The sequence below is a fragment of the Alligator mississippiensis genome, chromosome 12 (assembly GCF_030867095.1).
Source record: "Alligator mississippiensis isolate rAllMis1 chromosome 12, rAllMis1, whole genome shotgun sequence".
Lineage (NCBI taxonomy): Eukaryota > Metazoa > Chordata > Crocodylia > Alligatoridae > Alligator > Alligator mississippiensis.
Genome location: NC_081835.1, coordinates 59,307,935 through 59,321,406, shown reverse-complemented (window position 1 = coordinate 59,321,406; position 13,472 = coordinate 59,307,935). Strand labels below are relative to the sequence as shown.

General features: G+C 57.2%; 1 protein-coding gene across 1 annotated transcript; it reads right to left on the bottom strand.

Moving 5' to 3' along the window:
* Nucleotides 1–648: 648 nt before the first annotated feature.
* On the bottom strand, nucleotides 649–13,226 carry PRDM12 (PR/SET domain 12). Its single transcript, XM_006260000.2, has 5 exons — nucleotides 12,898–13,226; nucleotides 12,153–12,343; nucleotides 9,801–9,956; nucleotides 4,226–4,337; nucleotides 649–2,568 (listed from the first exon to the last, which is right to left on the bottom strand). The coding sequence occupies exons 1-5, from the start codon at nucleotides 13,118–13,120 to the stop codon at nucleotides 2,186–2,188; spliced, it is 1,065 nt and encodes a 354-aa protein (XP_006260062.1). The 5' UTR covers nucleotides 13,121–13,226; the 3' UTR covers nucleotides 649–2,185.
* Between the last annotated feature and the right edge of the window lie 246 nt (nucleotides 13,227–13,472).

Genomic DNA, 13,472 nt, shown 5'->3' with positions numbered 1-13,472 from the left:
AAAAAGGAAAAGGGAAGTAAAAAGGCAAGAAAAGAAAGTAAAAAAAGGAAAAGGGAAGTAAAAAGGAGAAAAAGGAAGGTAAAAAAAGGAAAAGGGAAGTAAAAAGGCAAGAAAAGAAAGAAAAAAAGGAAAAAGGAAGTAAAAAGGAAAAAAAGAAAAAGGAAATAAGGCAAGAAAAGAAAGTAAAAAAAAGGAAAAAGGAAGTAAAAAGGAGAAAAAGGAAGATAAAAAAAGGAAAAGGGAAGTAAAAAGGCAAGAAAAGAAAGTAAAAAAAGGAAAAGGGAAGTAAAAAGGAAAAAGGAAGGTAAAAAAAGGAAAAGGGAAGTAAAAAGGCAAGAAAAGAAAGTAAAAAAAGGAAAAAGGAAGTAAAAAGGAGAAAAAGAAAGGTAGAAAAAGGAAAAAATAAAAAGGCAATAAAAGAAAGTAGAAAAAGGAAGTGAAAAAGGAAAGTGGGAAAAGGAAGTAAAAAGGCGAAATAAGGAAAAAAAAGACAAAAGGAAGTAAAAAGGAGAAAAATCCAAGGACCCCCTTCTCGTCGCTTCCCTGTGCCAAAGCCAGCATCAGGCTGTCCTAAAATACAGCAAGGAAGAAAAGTGCCTAACGATTCACCATCTAAATGGTAAATGTTCCAAGTAATTTTTATTTAGAATACAAGAGAGAGCGTGGTACAAAGGTATTTACAGCTGTGTACATATACAATCAAATAATATATAATATCAAAGTTTTGTAAATAATGTTTTACATAAATATGTACAAAGTTAAAGTGACAGTTGTTTTCTGGAAGTAAAACACAGTTTGTGAAAACTCTATACATCTCATACTTAGAATTAATATTATAATAGCTTCTCTTCCACGTTATTTTACAAATCCCCCTCTTTGCCTGGGTTCGTGACTGCGGCAGGCCTCCAGGAGGCGCTTCAGACTGCGTTCGGGTTGGGACTTGCCCAAAGGATGGGTTTCTCTCTGGTCTCCAGAGGGCAGTGGAGGGAACAGTTTCAATGGTCCCTAAGGAAAAGAAGGGTCTGCTGAAGGACCAGCGTGGAGGGGTGGGGAAGAGCTGAGGAGCTGAAGGAGAAGCAAGACCAGGCGTGTGTGTGCAGATGAAGGGCTTGCACCCTGGGCAAGGGGAGCCGTGCCCGCTGGAGGTGCCTCCACCCGAAAACATCCCATGTGGGAGCTGCACCAGTGCTCTTGGCAAAACACAGGCGTTGCATTTCCTGAGAGCACTGCTGGGCAAATCTTTTACCAAGGGACTGGCGCTGCACCTGCCTGGGCAGACCCTCAGCCCTGGGCACCGTCTGCCTGATTTCACATGTGCAGAGTTGACTGGAAAAGCTGGGGGCATGATTCTGGAGGCTGGGTTGAAGTCTCTGGGAAGGTTTCCCACCCCCCAGACACAGCAGAGCATCCCCGGCGGCGCTGACCTGGCAGGGGGACGTTCTAGCTTGCCTGGCAGGAGGCACAAATCAGTCCTCGCTGCAGAGCCTCGGTGGAAAGGAAGCTGCCCAGCATTGCTCATGCTGGAACTGGGGTTCTCCAGTGTGGGCACAGCGTTAAGGCCAAAGCTATCACGTGTTGAAGCAGGTACGGCTGCAAGAACCCCAGCAGAACCGTGCCAGCTCGGGCGATGGGAGTGGGGCCTCCTGTTAGCATTGTCTTGAGTGGAGGGGAAGGAAAGGAAATGGGAATTTTTCTTCCCTTCCTCCCACTGCATGAATTCAAAACCTGGAGGGGGGTGGGGAACCCAGAAACCTGCCTTTTGACTCTACCCACCCACTTCTGCTCCAAGTCTCAGTCCTCAACATATTAACCCTGCCACACTCCTCTGTGCCACTCGCTGCCTAATGGGCAACAAAGAGAGCCCCCAAGCCTCCTCCTTGTCCGGAGACTTAGCTCCCTCTGCCCAGGAGAGACCAGTGAGAGGAGACGTGCTGATGGGACCAAGGGGCTGGGGTGATTTTGTCCCAGTGACACATCACACGGAAGCCACACGAAAAGAGCAATGCTTCAAGGGAGGGGCCCCTCCATCAGCACGCAGCGTCACCAGCACGCCCGCCCTGCCCCTGCTCTCCCCACTGCCAGCCCTGCCCCCAAGGGCTGATGCCAAACAGCTCATCGACAACCCCTCCGTACCAGTCTCCGGCAGCTGGCAAGAGCTGCCCCAAACCTGGCCATCAGCGGGGGCTCACAGCACCATGGTGGGTATGTGATGGGCCAAGGAGGCCGGGTGGGGCACGGGTAAGGCCGGGGAGTGCGACTGCAGGGAGGCATTGGGGGGCCGGTGCCTGGCACTCTTCTGGTGGGCCCGGAGCCCGGCGAGCTGGGAGTAGGCACTTTGGCAGACCTGGCATTTGTAGGGGCGCTCGCCGGTGTGCAGGCGGACGTGGTTGCGGAGGGTGGAGGACTGGCTGAAGCGCCGGTTGCAGAAGCGGCAGACGAAGGGCTTGTCCAGCGTGTGGATGCGCATGTGGGAGCGCAAGTTGCTGCGGGAGTTGAAGCCGCGGTGGCAGATCACACAGCGCATGCGCCCCGTCGTGCTGGCCCCGCTGTCCACCGCGTGGAAGTCCTCTGCGTGACAAAGCACACGCCGCAGGGGTCAGTTGCCACCCTCGGCCCTGGAAGCCCCAGGGACCCCTGAGCCTGAGCCACTCGCTCCCCTCCTTGTGCCTTGATGACGTGGCCTCTACATGTGGGGTGAATCAATCACCGAGAAGCACCTGTCACATCAGCGCCATGCTGCTCCTGCTCTCCAAGGAGCACTGTGTGCATTGGGGCACTGACAAATGAGGCCTCCCACCCCCGGGGAGGAAGCCATCATCCTCTCCTTGGTATAGGTCACAAGCCTGGCTGTGGGGGTAGTGGGGAGGCCAGAATAGGAGCCAGGAGGCCTGCCGTGCTGCCCCTAGCAGTTAACTTTGGATCACTGGTGCTGAGCCCACTGGCCCTGCTTTCTACCATGTCCTTCCCAGGGGTCTGGTAGATGCCAGCGCGCCAACATCTCCCAAGGATGGAGCAGTGCCATTCTGCCAGGAAAGAGCCTTTCACCCCCACCCTGCCTGAGAACCAGGCTCAGCCTCACTTTGCATGGGATGTGCGTCCAGCAGCATCACTGGCTTGCTCTGCTCTGCTCTGCTCTGCTCTGCTCTGGAGGTGCCTCTGGCTAGAGTAGCCAGGGGTCTCAAGGTCAGGACGTCAGAGCATCGGCAGAGCGGAGCAGGGACCAGCGCAGCAGACGCATGCAGCATCTGTCTGCCAGCTCCAGCCAGCACATCCAAGCCCTCCTAGCCCTCAGCCCCATGAGAAAGCCATGGAGGTGGAGGCAGGGCTTGGCTGTGGGGAGCAGCTGGGGATGGAGGTCCCAGCTGGCAAGAGGACTCACACCCCTGCTCTTGTCGTTCTCTGGTGGAGGAAGGGGGAAGCCTGGGCTGCCTCTGGACCCACCCGCCTGTCTGCAGGCCCTGGCCGTGACGCTGAGAGGCCCACCCTGCTCGCTCAGTGCCCTCAGCGTGCTTCTCTGCCATGCTCCCAGGGTGGTGGCAAGGGAGAGTGACCCTCTGTGAGCCCAGATCACGTCTGTGCCCATGACCCCCTCTTCAGGGAGAGCAGGAGCAGGGGGCTTGGCTGCGAGTGCCACAGCAGGGGCTGCTCCCAATGTCCCCTCCATCCGTCCCCATGAAAACCAGCAGGAGGAAAGAAGCAGAGGATGGGAGAGAGGTCCCTGCTCTGGCACCCTGGGAAAGGAAGGGGTTGCATAGGGTTAATGATGGGGAAATTGGTGAGTCGGACATGAGACCAGGTATGCCTCTCCATCCCCTGGCTGAGCAGGAGTCATCGCCTTCTCCCCAGCACCCAAGGAGGGAAGCATCACTTCACCTCTGGCCTTGGAGGCAGGTTTTCCCTTACAGGCTCAGCAGGCAAAACAGCAGTGTCCCAGGCGAGCTGGTGTGGGGGAAGGCTGGGAAGCGATGCTAAGACCCACCGAAGTCCTGGGGAGCTGCTGATCTTTATGCTTTAAATAGCTGCCTCTCTCTACAGGGCACAGAAGGGTGCTAGAGGTGCCAGCCTGTTGACAGGGACCGGCACAGATGGGCTGGACAACAGGTGCCCGCTCCAGATGCTGAGGTCTAGCTGCACCCCTCCCACCCCCCACAACCTGGCAAAGGACCAGCTGGTGGGTATGGGAGGAGCTGGGGTCCAGGTGCACTTTCCATCCACCCCTACATACCATGCTTATTCTTCTTCTGCTCTTCCTCCAAGCCGGGCACGCCAGGGATCCCCAGGAAGGTGTTGTGCGAGTTCCCATACCAGACCAGCAGCTCTTGGTCCGGAGGAATCATCTGCAGGGAAGGAGACGCAGACAGGGGGAGAGGTGAATACGGTTCCCCTGGGAACAGCTGGGGCCAGACCCCTCGAGCCAAACTCGCCCCTGGTGACAGGACACACCAGTATTTGGATTAGGAGAGGGTATTTGGATTAGGAGAGGGAGCAAGCTCTCACCCTGCCAGCCAGGCCCCCAGCCCCTGCAGCGGCCCGGCAGGGCTGCGGTGGCAGCACCCGGGTGCCTTAGAAGCCCTTTGCATTGTTAATGTGAATATTTAAAGCAGTTTCACGTTGCTTCCCATTTTTCATTGCGTCTCAGGGCTCCGGGATGCCAAGAAACTCCTGCCTTGGAGAAGAAATCAGGGGACAGCTGGGGCTTCTGGCCTGAAGCCGTAGGCTACGAGAACTAGTTGCTGCTGAAAAGATTCCCCATGAAATACTGCTCTCAGCACCCGCGCTCAACCTGATGTCTTTAAGCCGAAGAATCCACCCCCTGCCGAGAGAGACGAGGCCATTCTCACTTGTCCCAGCTACTATTTCAGACTCTCAGAGAGCCACGACTGAGTGACGCTGGGCCCATGGTTTTACGGCTGCTTTGCAAACCGCAAGAGTGAGAGATTTAATTAAAAAATACCAATAAACCCCCTGACTCTGGAGCATAATTCTGCAGCTACAAAACAACAGGCTAACACAGCAAAATACTTCAAGGGGGCTACTTTTAAGCAGGTGAACAAGCATGCTGAAAACCTGATGGCCTAACATTAGACACGTGCTTAACAACCTTGATGAACAGGGGCTTAATTGGGAGTGCAATAATCCATGTTCGGAAATGGTGCAGAAGGGATTGCTTTCGGGTATGAATTATTTAACTGGATTGTTTCTGTATAATAGAATAGAAGCAAAGGTGACAACTTCTGGGTGCGTTCGCCGCGATCCTTACGCAAGAAGGATGAAAAGGAGGAGGAGAACGGGGGAAGGAAGAAAGAAACTGAATTACAGACATGCCCTGATGAATCTGCCAGGAGGAGAGGAGGGAGGAAAGGGCAAAGGGCACTGTCAGTCCTGGGCAGATGCGTGTGTTAGCTCCAGGCAATGCTCAGACCCTGCATTGAGGGAGACACTGCAAAGCCCAGCGCAGACTGTGGGATACGAGAGAGATTGCAGAGAGCGTGTCTGTGCGAGTGAAGGGAGAGGGAGGGACACAGGACCGGAGGAGCGTGTGCAGGAAGAAAGAGCGCAAGAAAGAGTGCGTTCGAATGCGCGCGTGGAGGAGATGGGCTGTGGAGGTGTAGGCATCTGTGCTGATCAGAGATGGGGTGGGTATCAGCCTGAGAAGGAGTGGAAAAGGTATGCACACGTACGAACATGGATGGGCACACGCACAGATGCCGCATGTGTACGTGTGTGCGCGCATGCACATGTGTGTGCGAGATAAATCAGATGTTTCACTGCATCTGCCTTTCCCCTGAACTGCATCCCACATCTGCTGGAGGCCAGAGGAACTGATGGATTGTTAATGACAGCTAATTGTTGGTTGCAGCATCGCTGTGCATGACACTATTGCGGCGATTAGACCCATCTTTACATATCAGAAAGCCAGGCTTTAGGAAGGACAGGCTCCATCCTGCTGCTGGCTTCACAAGGACAGCCCTAATTCTTTGCAGGCAGGTAATCTCTTTGGGACCATGGTCTTATAACCAATATCCAAAGAGTCACTTGCACTGACTTGGGCTCTCGATCCTGGGCTTCCCGACTGGTTTTACATCTAGATTCATATTCTGCGATGTCAAGGGGCAGAGAACATGGGAGGGAATCTTGGCGTCATCCCTGCTTTGCGTCACCTCATCTGTGCTCGTTAACGCAACAAGAGCTGTGCCTGAATGCAGGCACACACACAAACACACAACCTGCTTTTGGGATGTCCAGGTGGGGGGAAGCAGTAAGGGCATCACAAGCCCTTCAGCTCCCAGGCATGGAAGGAGAAGTTTGCTTTTATACGGACCCTTGGTAGGAGGCAGAATTAGCACCAGTTGCTGAGGAAGGTGGAGCAGGGACCTCCTCCCCTTCCAGGCTCACAAGAAGGATGCTAAAGATGTGGATACAGTCCATGGGGTCTAATGCCCTTCTCCACCTCTTCCCACAGATGCACACCGTGATATCCAGAAACAGCCTGTCTATTTGGACAGGAGATCTGATCCAGCATTCCTCGCTCACCCAGACATCCCAGTGATTTCAAATACACCCATCAGCTGCAAAGGAGCCAGCACCCGAATGCACACGCCAGCAGCAATATGCATAGGCATGGCGGGAGGATGCAGGGAGCCAGGTGTAGGTGAGGAACGCAGGACCAGCAACAGCTTGGGCAGCTGCAATTGTACCTTGCCCCTTTCCAAGGCACCACGGTTGACTTCCCTTCCTCTCCGATAAAAAACAAAAAAACCCTTATTATTAACCCCACACCCTCCGCACACAGTTGAGCAAACCTCATGCTCCTGTGCTGTGATGGATCGGGGCCTTACATGGCACTTGTATAATGTCCCAGGAATTGCTTAGGAACTGCCACATACAACAGTGCAATTGGCTATTGGGCTTAATAGGGAGATTTGTTTCCTTTGTCAGCATCACATTATTGTTACTTGGGCGGTTTGGGGGGTGATCTTGGGGAAATAAAAAAAGAGCAGAGCTCTGGGAACACAAGAACCATAGATTCAAACATCAATAGCATGAACTGTTTGCTAAACGAACGTCTCAATTAGGCATATAACACTCACTCTATTAGGTACATCACACCATACACACGTACGTTCAGATCGATCGATCCAGCCATCCAGAAATTCCCGTCCATGGGCACGCTAGCTTTGAATCTAACCGATCTATACTTTAAGAATGATATGACCATGACAGAATATTATCCTCTTCCTCCTATAATCTAGAAACAAAAATACAAAGCAACTCGACTCCCTTTCTAATAAACGACCCGTCCCGCAGCCTGCCAGCACGAGGAGGGAGGCCGAGACGAGCACTCGCTGACATCCCAGCTGCTGTTTCTGCTCACGAAGAGCCCTGACATGCGGGGAGCGTGACATCACCGCCACGCCAAGCCCGGCTGCATGCAGGTGTAGCTGGGCGGCAGCGTCTCGCTCAGATCCCTGGCTGGAAATGCACAAGCTGCCCGCCCCAGCAAGGAACACTGTGCTTTTCTCTTCCCACCACCCCTCCCGGCTGCTCATTTCTCTCTGGATAAAATCTCAGGCCTGATCCTGCAGTCCATGCGCAGGCAAAGATTCCCTTTGACATTGCAGAAAGTCCCCTGCGTCTGGGATGCAGGGTCGGGCCCTCGGTGTAGGTCTGAAGCTCGCGGAGGGCTGGGCCTGCGAGGTGCTAAGCCCTGTGGCTGCTGTCCAGAAAAGCACTTGAGCGCGTGGCTAATCTGAGAGCGCAGGCAGGACCTGCTGGCTTCAGCGGGACGGCACATGCCGGAGCCGAGCACAACGAGTTCTTTGCTGATTCAGGGCCAAACTGCTCATGCAGGCAACTGCTGGCCCGTCCTTCCCGCCGGTGCATTCAGGGCATGTCTATTCCCTGCTCTGTCTCTCGGGCTCTGTGTGGAGCCCACCCAGCTAGATACAACCCTGATACAGAGCCTTGTAGCCAGGAGACTCTGACCGCGTCCCCACTGCTGCACCAACCCGACCTCCTGCCTTTTCCTGGATCTCTGGTTATCCTAGCCCCGGCGTTGGAGACCCGCCAGAGCCGATCCCATCATAACGGGAGGTGAGTGTAAGAGCCGTTCCCACCCCCCCAGCAGCTGAGTCACGGCATCACAGACCCTCACTGTGCTCTGGACTCCAAGCTGCATCCTGGCTCGGCAGGCAGGGTGGGCCACCGAGTACCGGGGCCTGAGCCCAGCTGGGCTGGAGGTGGGTTGCCAGCTCGGTGTATTCCCCACCACCCCAGGCTCTTCCCTGTCAGGCTTAGGGACCCTCTTCCTTTTGGTTCTCTCTGTGGGGAGCTCGGGGCTCACAAGGACGGTTGTACCTACACACGGGGTGTCTCTACCTGGTGCCTTCAGCTCTGGCAGGGTCAGGGTCGGAGGTCTTAGAAACAACTAGCTCAGCGACTCCGGCTCTGCTCTGCTTTGGAGGATCTGTGCTAGCCTTGTCCCAGGAAGGCTTTTTTGTGATGGGACAGAAGGAGCCCTGACTCTCTCCATGCAGCCAGCACCCCACATGCACCCACCCCAGCGATCCCAGGAGTCTCACTCCGCTGCTCTTGGGATCTGGCTACAGAGGGCAGAGGTGCCTCAAGGCCCCACCGGGCCAAGGCCCTGTCTGCTGGACACCGCGCATACACAGCCAACTGCACCGTCCTGCCCGCAGAGAGCTTCGACCCAGCCCCACAACTGGAGACTGGGGCTTGGCTCCCTCCGCCTGTCTACCCAGGGATGCCAATGGGGTGAGTCTCCTCTCACACCAGCTGTGCGCTTAGTCACTCCTGATCCATGGCATGGCGAGGGCCGGATCCTGTGACCTGCACTGGCACTAAGTGGATGTAGGTGTCTACTATTAATCCAATTCCACCCGAAAAAACCATGCCTATAGCAGGAGGGTGCATCCTCCTCCTCTTCCTCCCTGCTTTTTGTGCCTAAGTCTAGGTGCCAGGATGGCAGTGTGTTACAAAAGCTGGTGCCCGAATGGGCTTCCAGGGACCTGAACAAGGTTGGGGAGAGTCACACTCTGGTGCCTAACTGGAGGAGGTGGAATAGGACCCAGCCCCAAAAGCAGAATCAGGCCCATGGCCTGGAGTCCTGCACGTGACTTCAATCCTTGATCCATCCCTTCTCCCCGTGCTGACATCCCACAGCCTTTCTACTGGATTTTAAACCTACCCGATTCCACTTCCCTTTGGGCCCCCATGGGCAGAGGCTCAGAAGAGACACAAGGGCTCCTGATCCCACGGCAAAGCCTTGACTGACCCGAGCGGGAGAGGGAGCAGACCCCTGGGGTCCGTTCCCTCCACACCTCTACCAGAGGAACAAATCCAGAGCCATATTTCTCCCCTCTCTCTCTCTCTCTTTCTCCCCCCATCCTCCTCCCTGCACACACACACCCTGCAATTCAGCCATGAACTGAAATAGCAAGAAAAGAGGAAAGCTCCCCATTTTCTACCCCCCCGCTAGCCCGCACAATGGCGAGCTCACCGAGGGGCCAGACCGCATCTCAGGAGCGCGCGTGTGCTATTCTCCGGCACTGCCATGCCGACCCCCACTGTTCTCGAGAGGGTTTCGATGCCAACATCCCTCCCTGCCGGCCAAATCCCCTCTCAGCAAGCCATTAACCTTTTCATTGAGGCCTGAATTAAGCCCCCCAAAGACGGAGCCCTGGTGAACAAGGGAGGATCTGTGATACGGAGAATGCCGGTCCCATGCTCCGCTCCCTCCTCCTGCCCGCGCTCTCGCGCTGCCTCCCCGCTGCCCCTACCTCAATGGCCTTGTAGAATATGCTGTTCCCAATCTGGACCACCTCCAAGTTCTGCTCTTGCTCGTTCCTGGCACACTTGATATAGGTCATCCAGCTACGGTGGTCTTCCTGGCTGGCATCAATGAAGTAGCGGACGGTGCCGTCTTCATTGAAGACCTAGGGAGGGAGGGAGGGTTGGTACGGAAAGAGCCCCATGGCTGAATGCTCTGCACAAGTCCTTCCCACCTCCCGATACATGCCCAGGCTGAGGGGGCTGGAGGGGTTCAGGGTGCTGTGTGCACCCCATATCGAGCATCAGGAAATAGGCAGGTCAGGGATGTACCTTAGCAGGGGAACATGGGAGGTTGTTAGCAGAAAGCTACATTCCTTCCTGCCTGCAGGAGCTTTCATCTCCTGAACCCGGAGGGGAGTTGGTAGGGGAGTAGGCTTCTGCAGCTCCTCTGCCCCGACGGAGAGGATCATGGCAGGGCACTGAATGGGGAAAGCCATATGGCGGGTGGGAAGGGGGCACTGGCAGGGCAGCCCCATGTCTGGTCAGTCCCCGGGGCTGCTCCTTTCATAGGGGGAGAAGCTACATCAGCTGCAGTCGGACTGATCCTCCTTCCCTCTGACAGTGCAGTGGGCAGGGAGTGGGTCCTGATGCCGAAAACCACCGCCCAGCAGCAGAGAGCGTGTGCAGTGGAACCGGTGCTGTGGGGCTTTCAATGCAGCACCACCCGGCCCTACCCTGCGATGCTGTCATCTGGTGTGGGAGGCAGCCTGCCAGCCCTGCCCTCTCTGGGACATGAGTCTCCTTCCCCCTGCTGGGGCTGGCACTGCCTCGGCCAGGGCTTTGGGGCAGGCGGACTCTAGTCTCACCTGGATCTCTGCAGTGAAAAGTTCCCATAGAGCCCCCAGAGGGGAACCCCACTGAGACCCTGGTCCTGAACCTCTGAGGCCTGCCAGCTCTTGTCACCGACACCCCCAGGTCCAGCCTCTTACGACGCTGTAAGACAAGGCACGGCCCTGCCAGGAGCTGAGATGCAGAGGCTGGCAAAGCGGGTGGTGAGGCAGCCACCAATAGGTTGGTCAGTCACCAGGTGCCATGGCCACTGCCTGGTCATCCCTGCTCCCTGGATCGGTCCCAACCCCGCAGGAAGCTCCTAACTGCTGCTGAGTCACTCTGGAGTTGCACCTGATCAGGATCAGGCCCCCGAGGTCATGCACTGGAATGGTTTAATAGCACTCAGTGGCCTCAGGCCTCGGGCAAGCAGGTGAAAGGGAGGCGAGAGGCTCAGCAAGGCTGCTGCAGTGGAGGAGCTCTGCAGCGCTGGGAGGGCTGGGTTGGGGTGGAAGGTTGCAAGGGTCTAAGAGAATATGCAAGTGTGTGCATGTGCATGCATGGGCAGGGTTTTTTTCTATTGTTCCTCCACCCAGCACCAGCCAGGGCAGCTTGAGGCTCTCTGGAGAACCCAGGGGTGCATAGAGTAGGAGCCAGCTCATCGGCAAGCAAAGGATGCAACCTTCCTTCCACAGCTGTGCACACTCCTGCAGGGCTCCCTTGAACACCCTGAGAACAGGGCCCGGTCCCTGCCCTCCTCTCCACGCAGACCCGACCCCTCCAGGGAACCTTGCCCTTAACTCCCTGTGCCTACCGGTCTGGGATGCTGGCAGGGCAGGAGAAGGAGCTGGGGTCTAAGCTGGCTTCTTACAAAGTCAGTGGAGAGACCCCAGGAGCTTGAGGCAGAGGCGCCTGGAGGCTCTGGGTAGGGGCTAGGGAGGGAGCAGGGCCCTTGCAGCGACTCCGACCTGCTCTGCTGCTAGGAACAGCCGCCGAGAGCTGCGAGAGGAGGCTGAGCCCTGCCAAGTGCCAAGGCCTGTCCATCAGACGTTGGGGAGCCCCTGCCAGCGCTTTGTTAAACCAGGCTTGATTTAAGCCCCCGGGTCACCGCTCCCTCTTCGGGAGGCTAGAAGCCTCCATTCACCCTGCCCAATTACCGACCCCCGGACGCCTGCTCAGAGGCTCAGCACAGAAAAGGCCCTGCTCGGCTTTTGTTCCAGGGACCAAGCTGTGGGCATGGGAAGCCTGGTCCAGCCCTGCCACCACTGCTGCCAGCTGGGTGCACCCACTACGCCCAGCCTCCGCGGTGCGGGAGACAAAGGACGCTTTGCCCAAGTGGGTCTGGACTGGACTGGGCTGGGAGGGACCTTCCAGGCTCTGCAAGGCTCCCCCTGTCCTCTGGGAATCCCGGGGAACTCGCCTGGGAACGGGCAGCGCATTGGCTTGCTGGAGGGGAGCGCTCCAAGCCCGGGCGAGGGGAAACTGAGGCACAGGGAGCAAGGGAGGGGACCCCAGGCGTCCCCGCTCTTTACCTCCCACATGAGGTTGTTATTCTTGCACAGGTCCACGTGCTCGGGCGAGATGACCCGGCCGGTGAAAGGCCCCATCTCGGTGCCGGCTTTGATCCAGGTCTTGGAGAAGATGCCGAGCCCCTCGCCGGGGATGGAGCTCTGCGCGATGATCACCTCGGACGGCAGCACCAGGCTGGACAGCTTCTGCACCTCTGCGGGGACACGGGGAGGCTCCAGCGGCGGGAGCAGGGCGCTCTGCCCGCCGGGCCCGGCTCTGCCCGCCCGCCCGCCGCACCGCGCCGCGCCGCGGGTTCGTGTCCCCTCCACCCCCCTCCCCAAGCCCCCCCGGGGGGCACCCGCCGGGCGATTTCCCCCTGGTCCCGGGCAAGGCAGGGAGCTGGGAAAAAGAAACCGGTGAGAGCCAGAGAAAGAGGTTAAATGGTGTCTATTTCAGCCCGTCCAGCCATTTGTCACGCCGCTAAAGCGATCCGCATTCATTCCCCGCGGCCCCAAAGCGCTGCCTAATTCTAAATTCATTAGCCCTTTAAGCAGGCTGTAGCCATACATCGCGCCTGAATGGCCAAGGGGCTTGTTTCAAAGGGGCCAGGAATTCCTCTTACAAAATGGGCAGATTAGCTGGTTGACATCATGTGAATGGGAAGGGAATTAGGCTTCACGGCAAATTAAGAGAGGAACAGAGCTGGGGGGAGAGGAGGCGGCTGGAGGGGGCAGGAGCCGGGGCGCCCCGGCGGCGCGCGGTACTCACCCCCGGAGAAGCTCTGCGCCAGCACCTCGGCCGTGAAGGCGGTCTTGGGGTTGCCGTGGCCGCTCTTCTCCTCGAAGAGCTGCTCGCCCAGCACGTTCCTCCAGCGGCCGTAGAGGAAGCTGTGCAGGATGTCCGACGTGATCACCTCGGCCAGGGACAGCCCCGGCGGCTTCAGCCCCGTCTTGAGAACCAGGGCTTCCGCGGGCAGCACCGAGCCCATCATAGGGGCCGCCGGGGCTGGGCTGCGGGAGCGGAGCGGGGCCCGGGCTGGGCTGGGAGCCGGCTGCGAGCGCAGACCTGGCGGATTCCTCCTGGCAAAGCCTCCGCCCGCTTTATATGAGCGCCACTGACCCTCCTAATTGGTTATTAATGACCCCCCTGACGTTGGCAGAGAGACTTGTTGGAGCTCGACGAGCCGGAGCTGCCGAGACCCCCCTTCCCTTCCCTCCCGTGCCCGCCCGTCCTGCCTTCCCTCCCCCGGGGGATGGGGGTGGAGGCGGCTCCGCTCCCAGCCCGGCTCTGCGGCAGCCGGCGGGGGGCCGGGGGCTCCGTGGGGCGGCCACACAAAGGGCGGC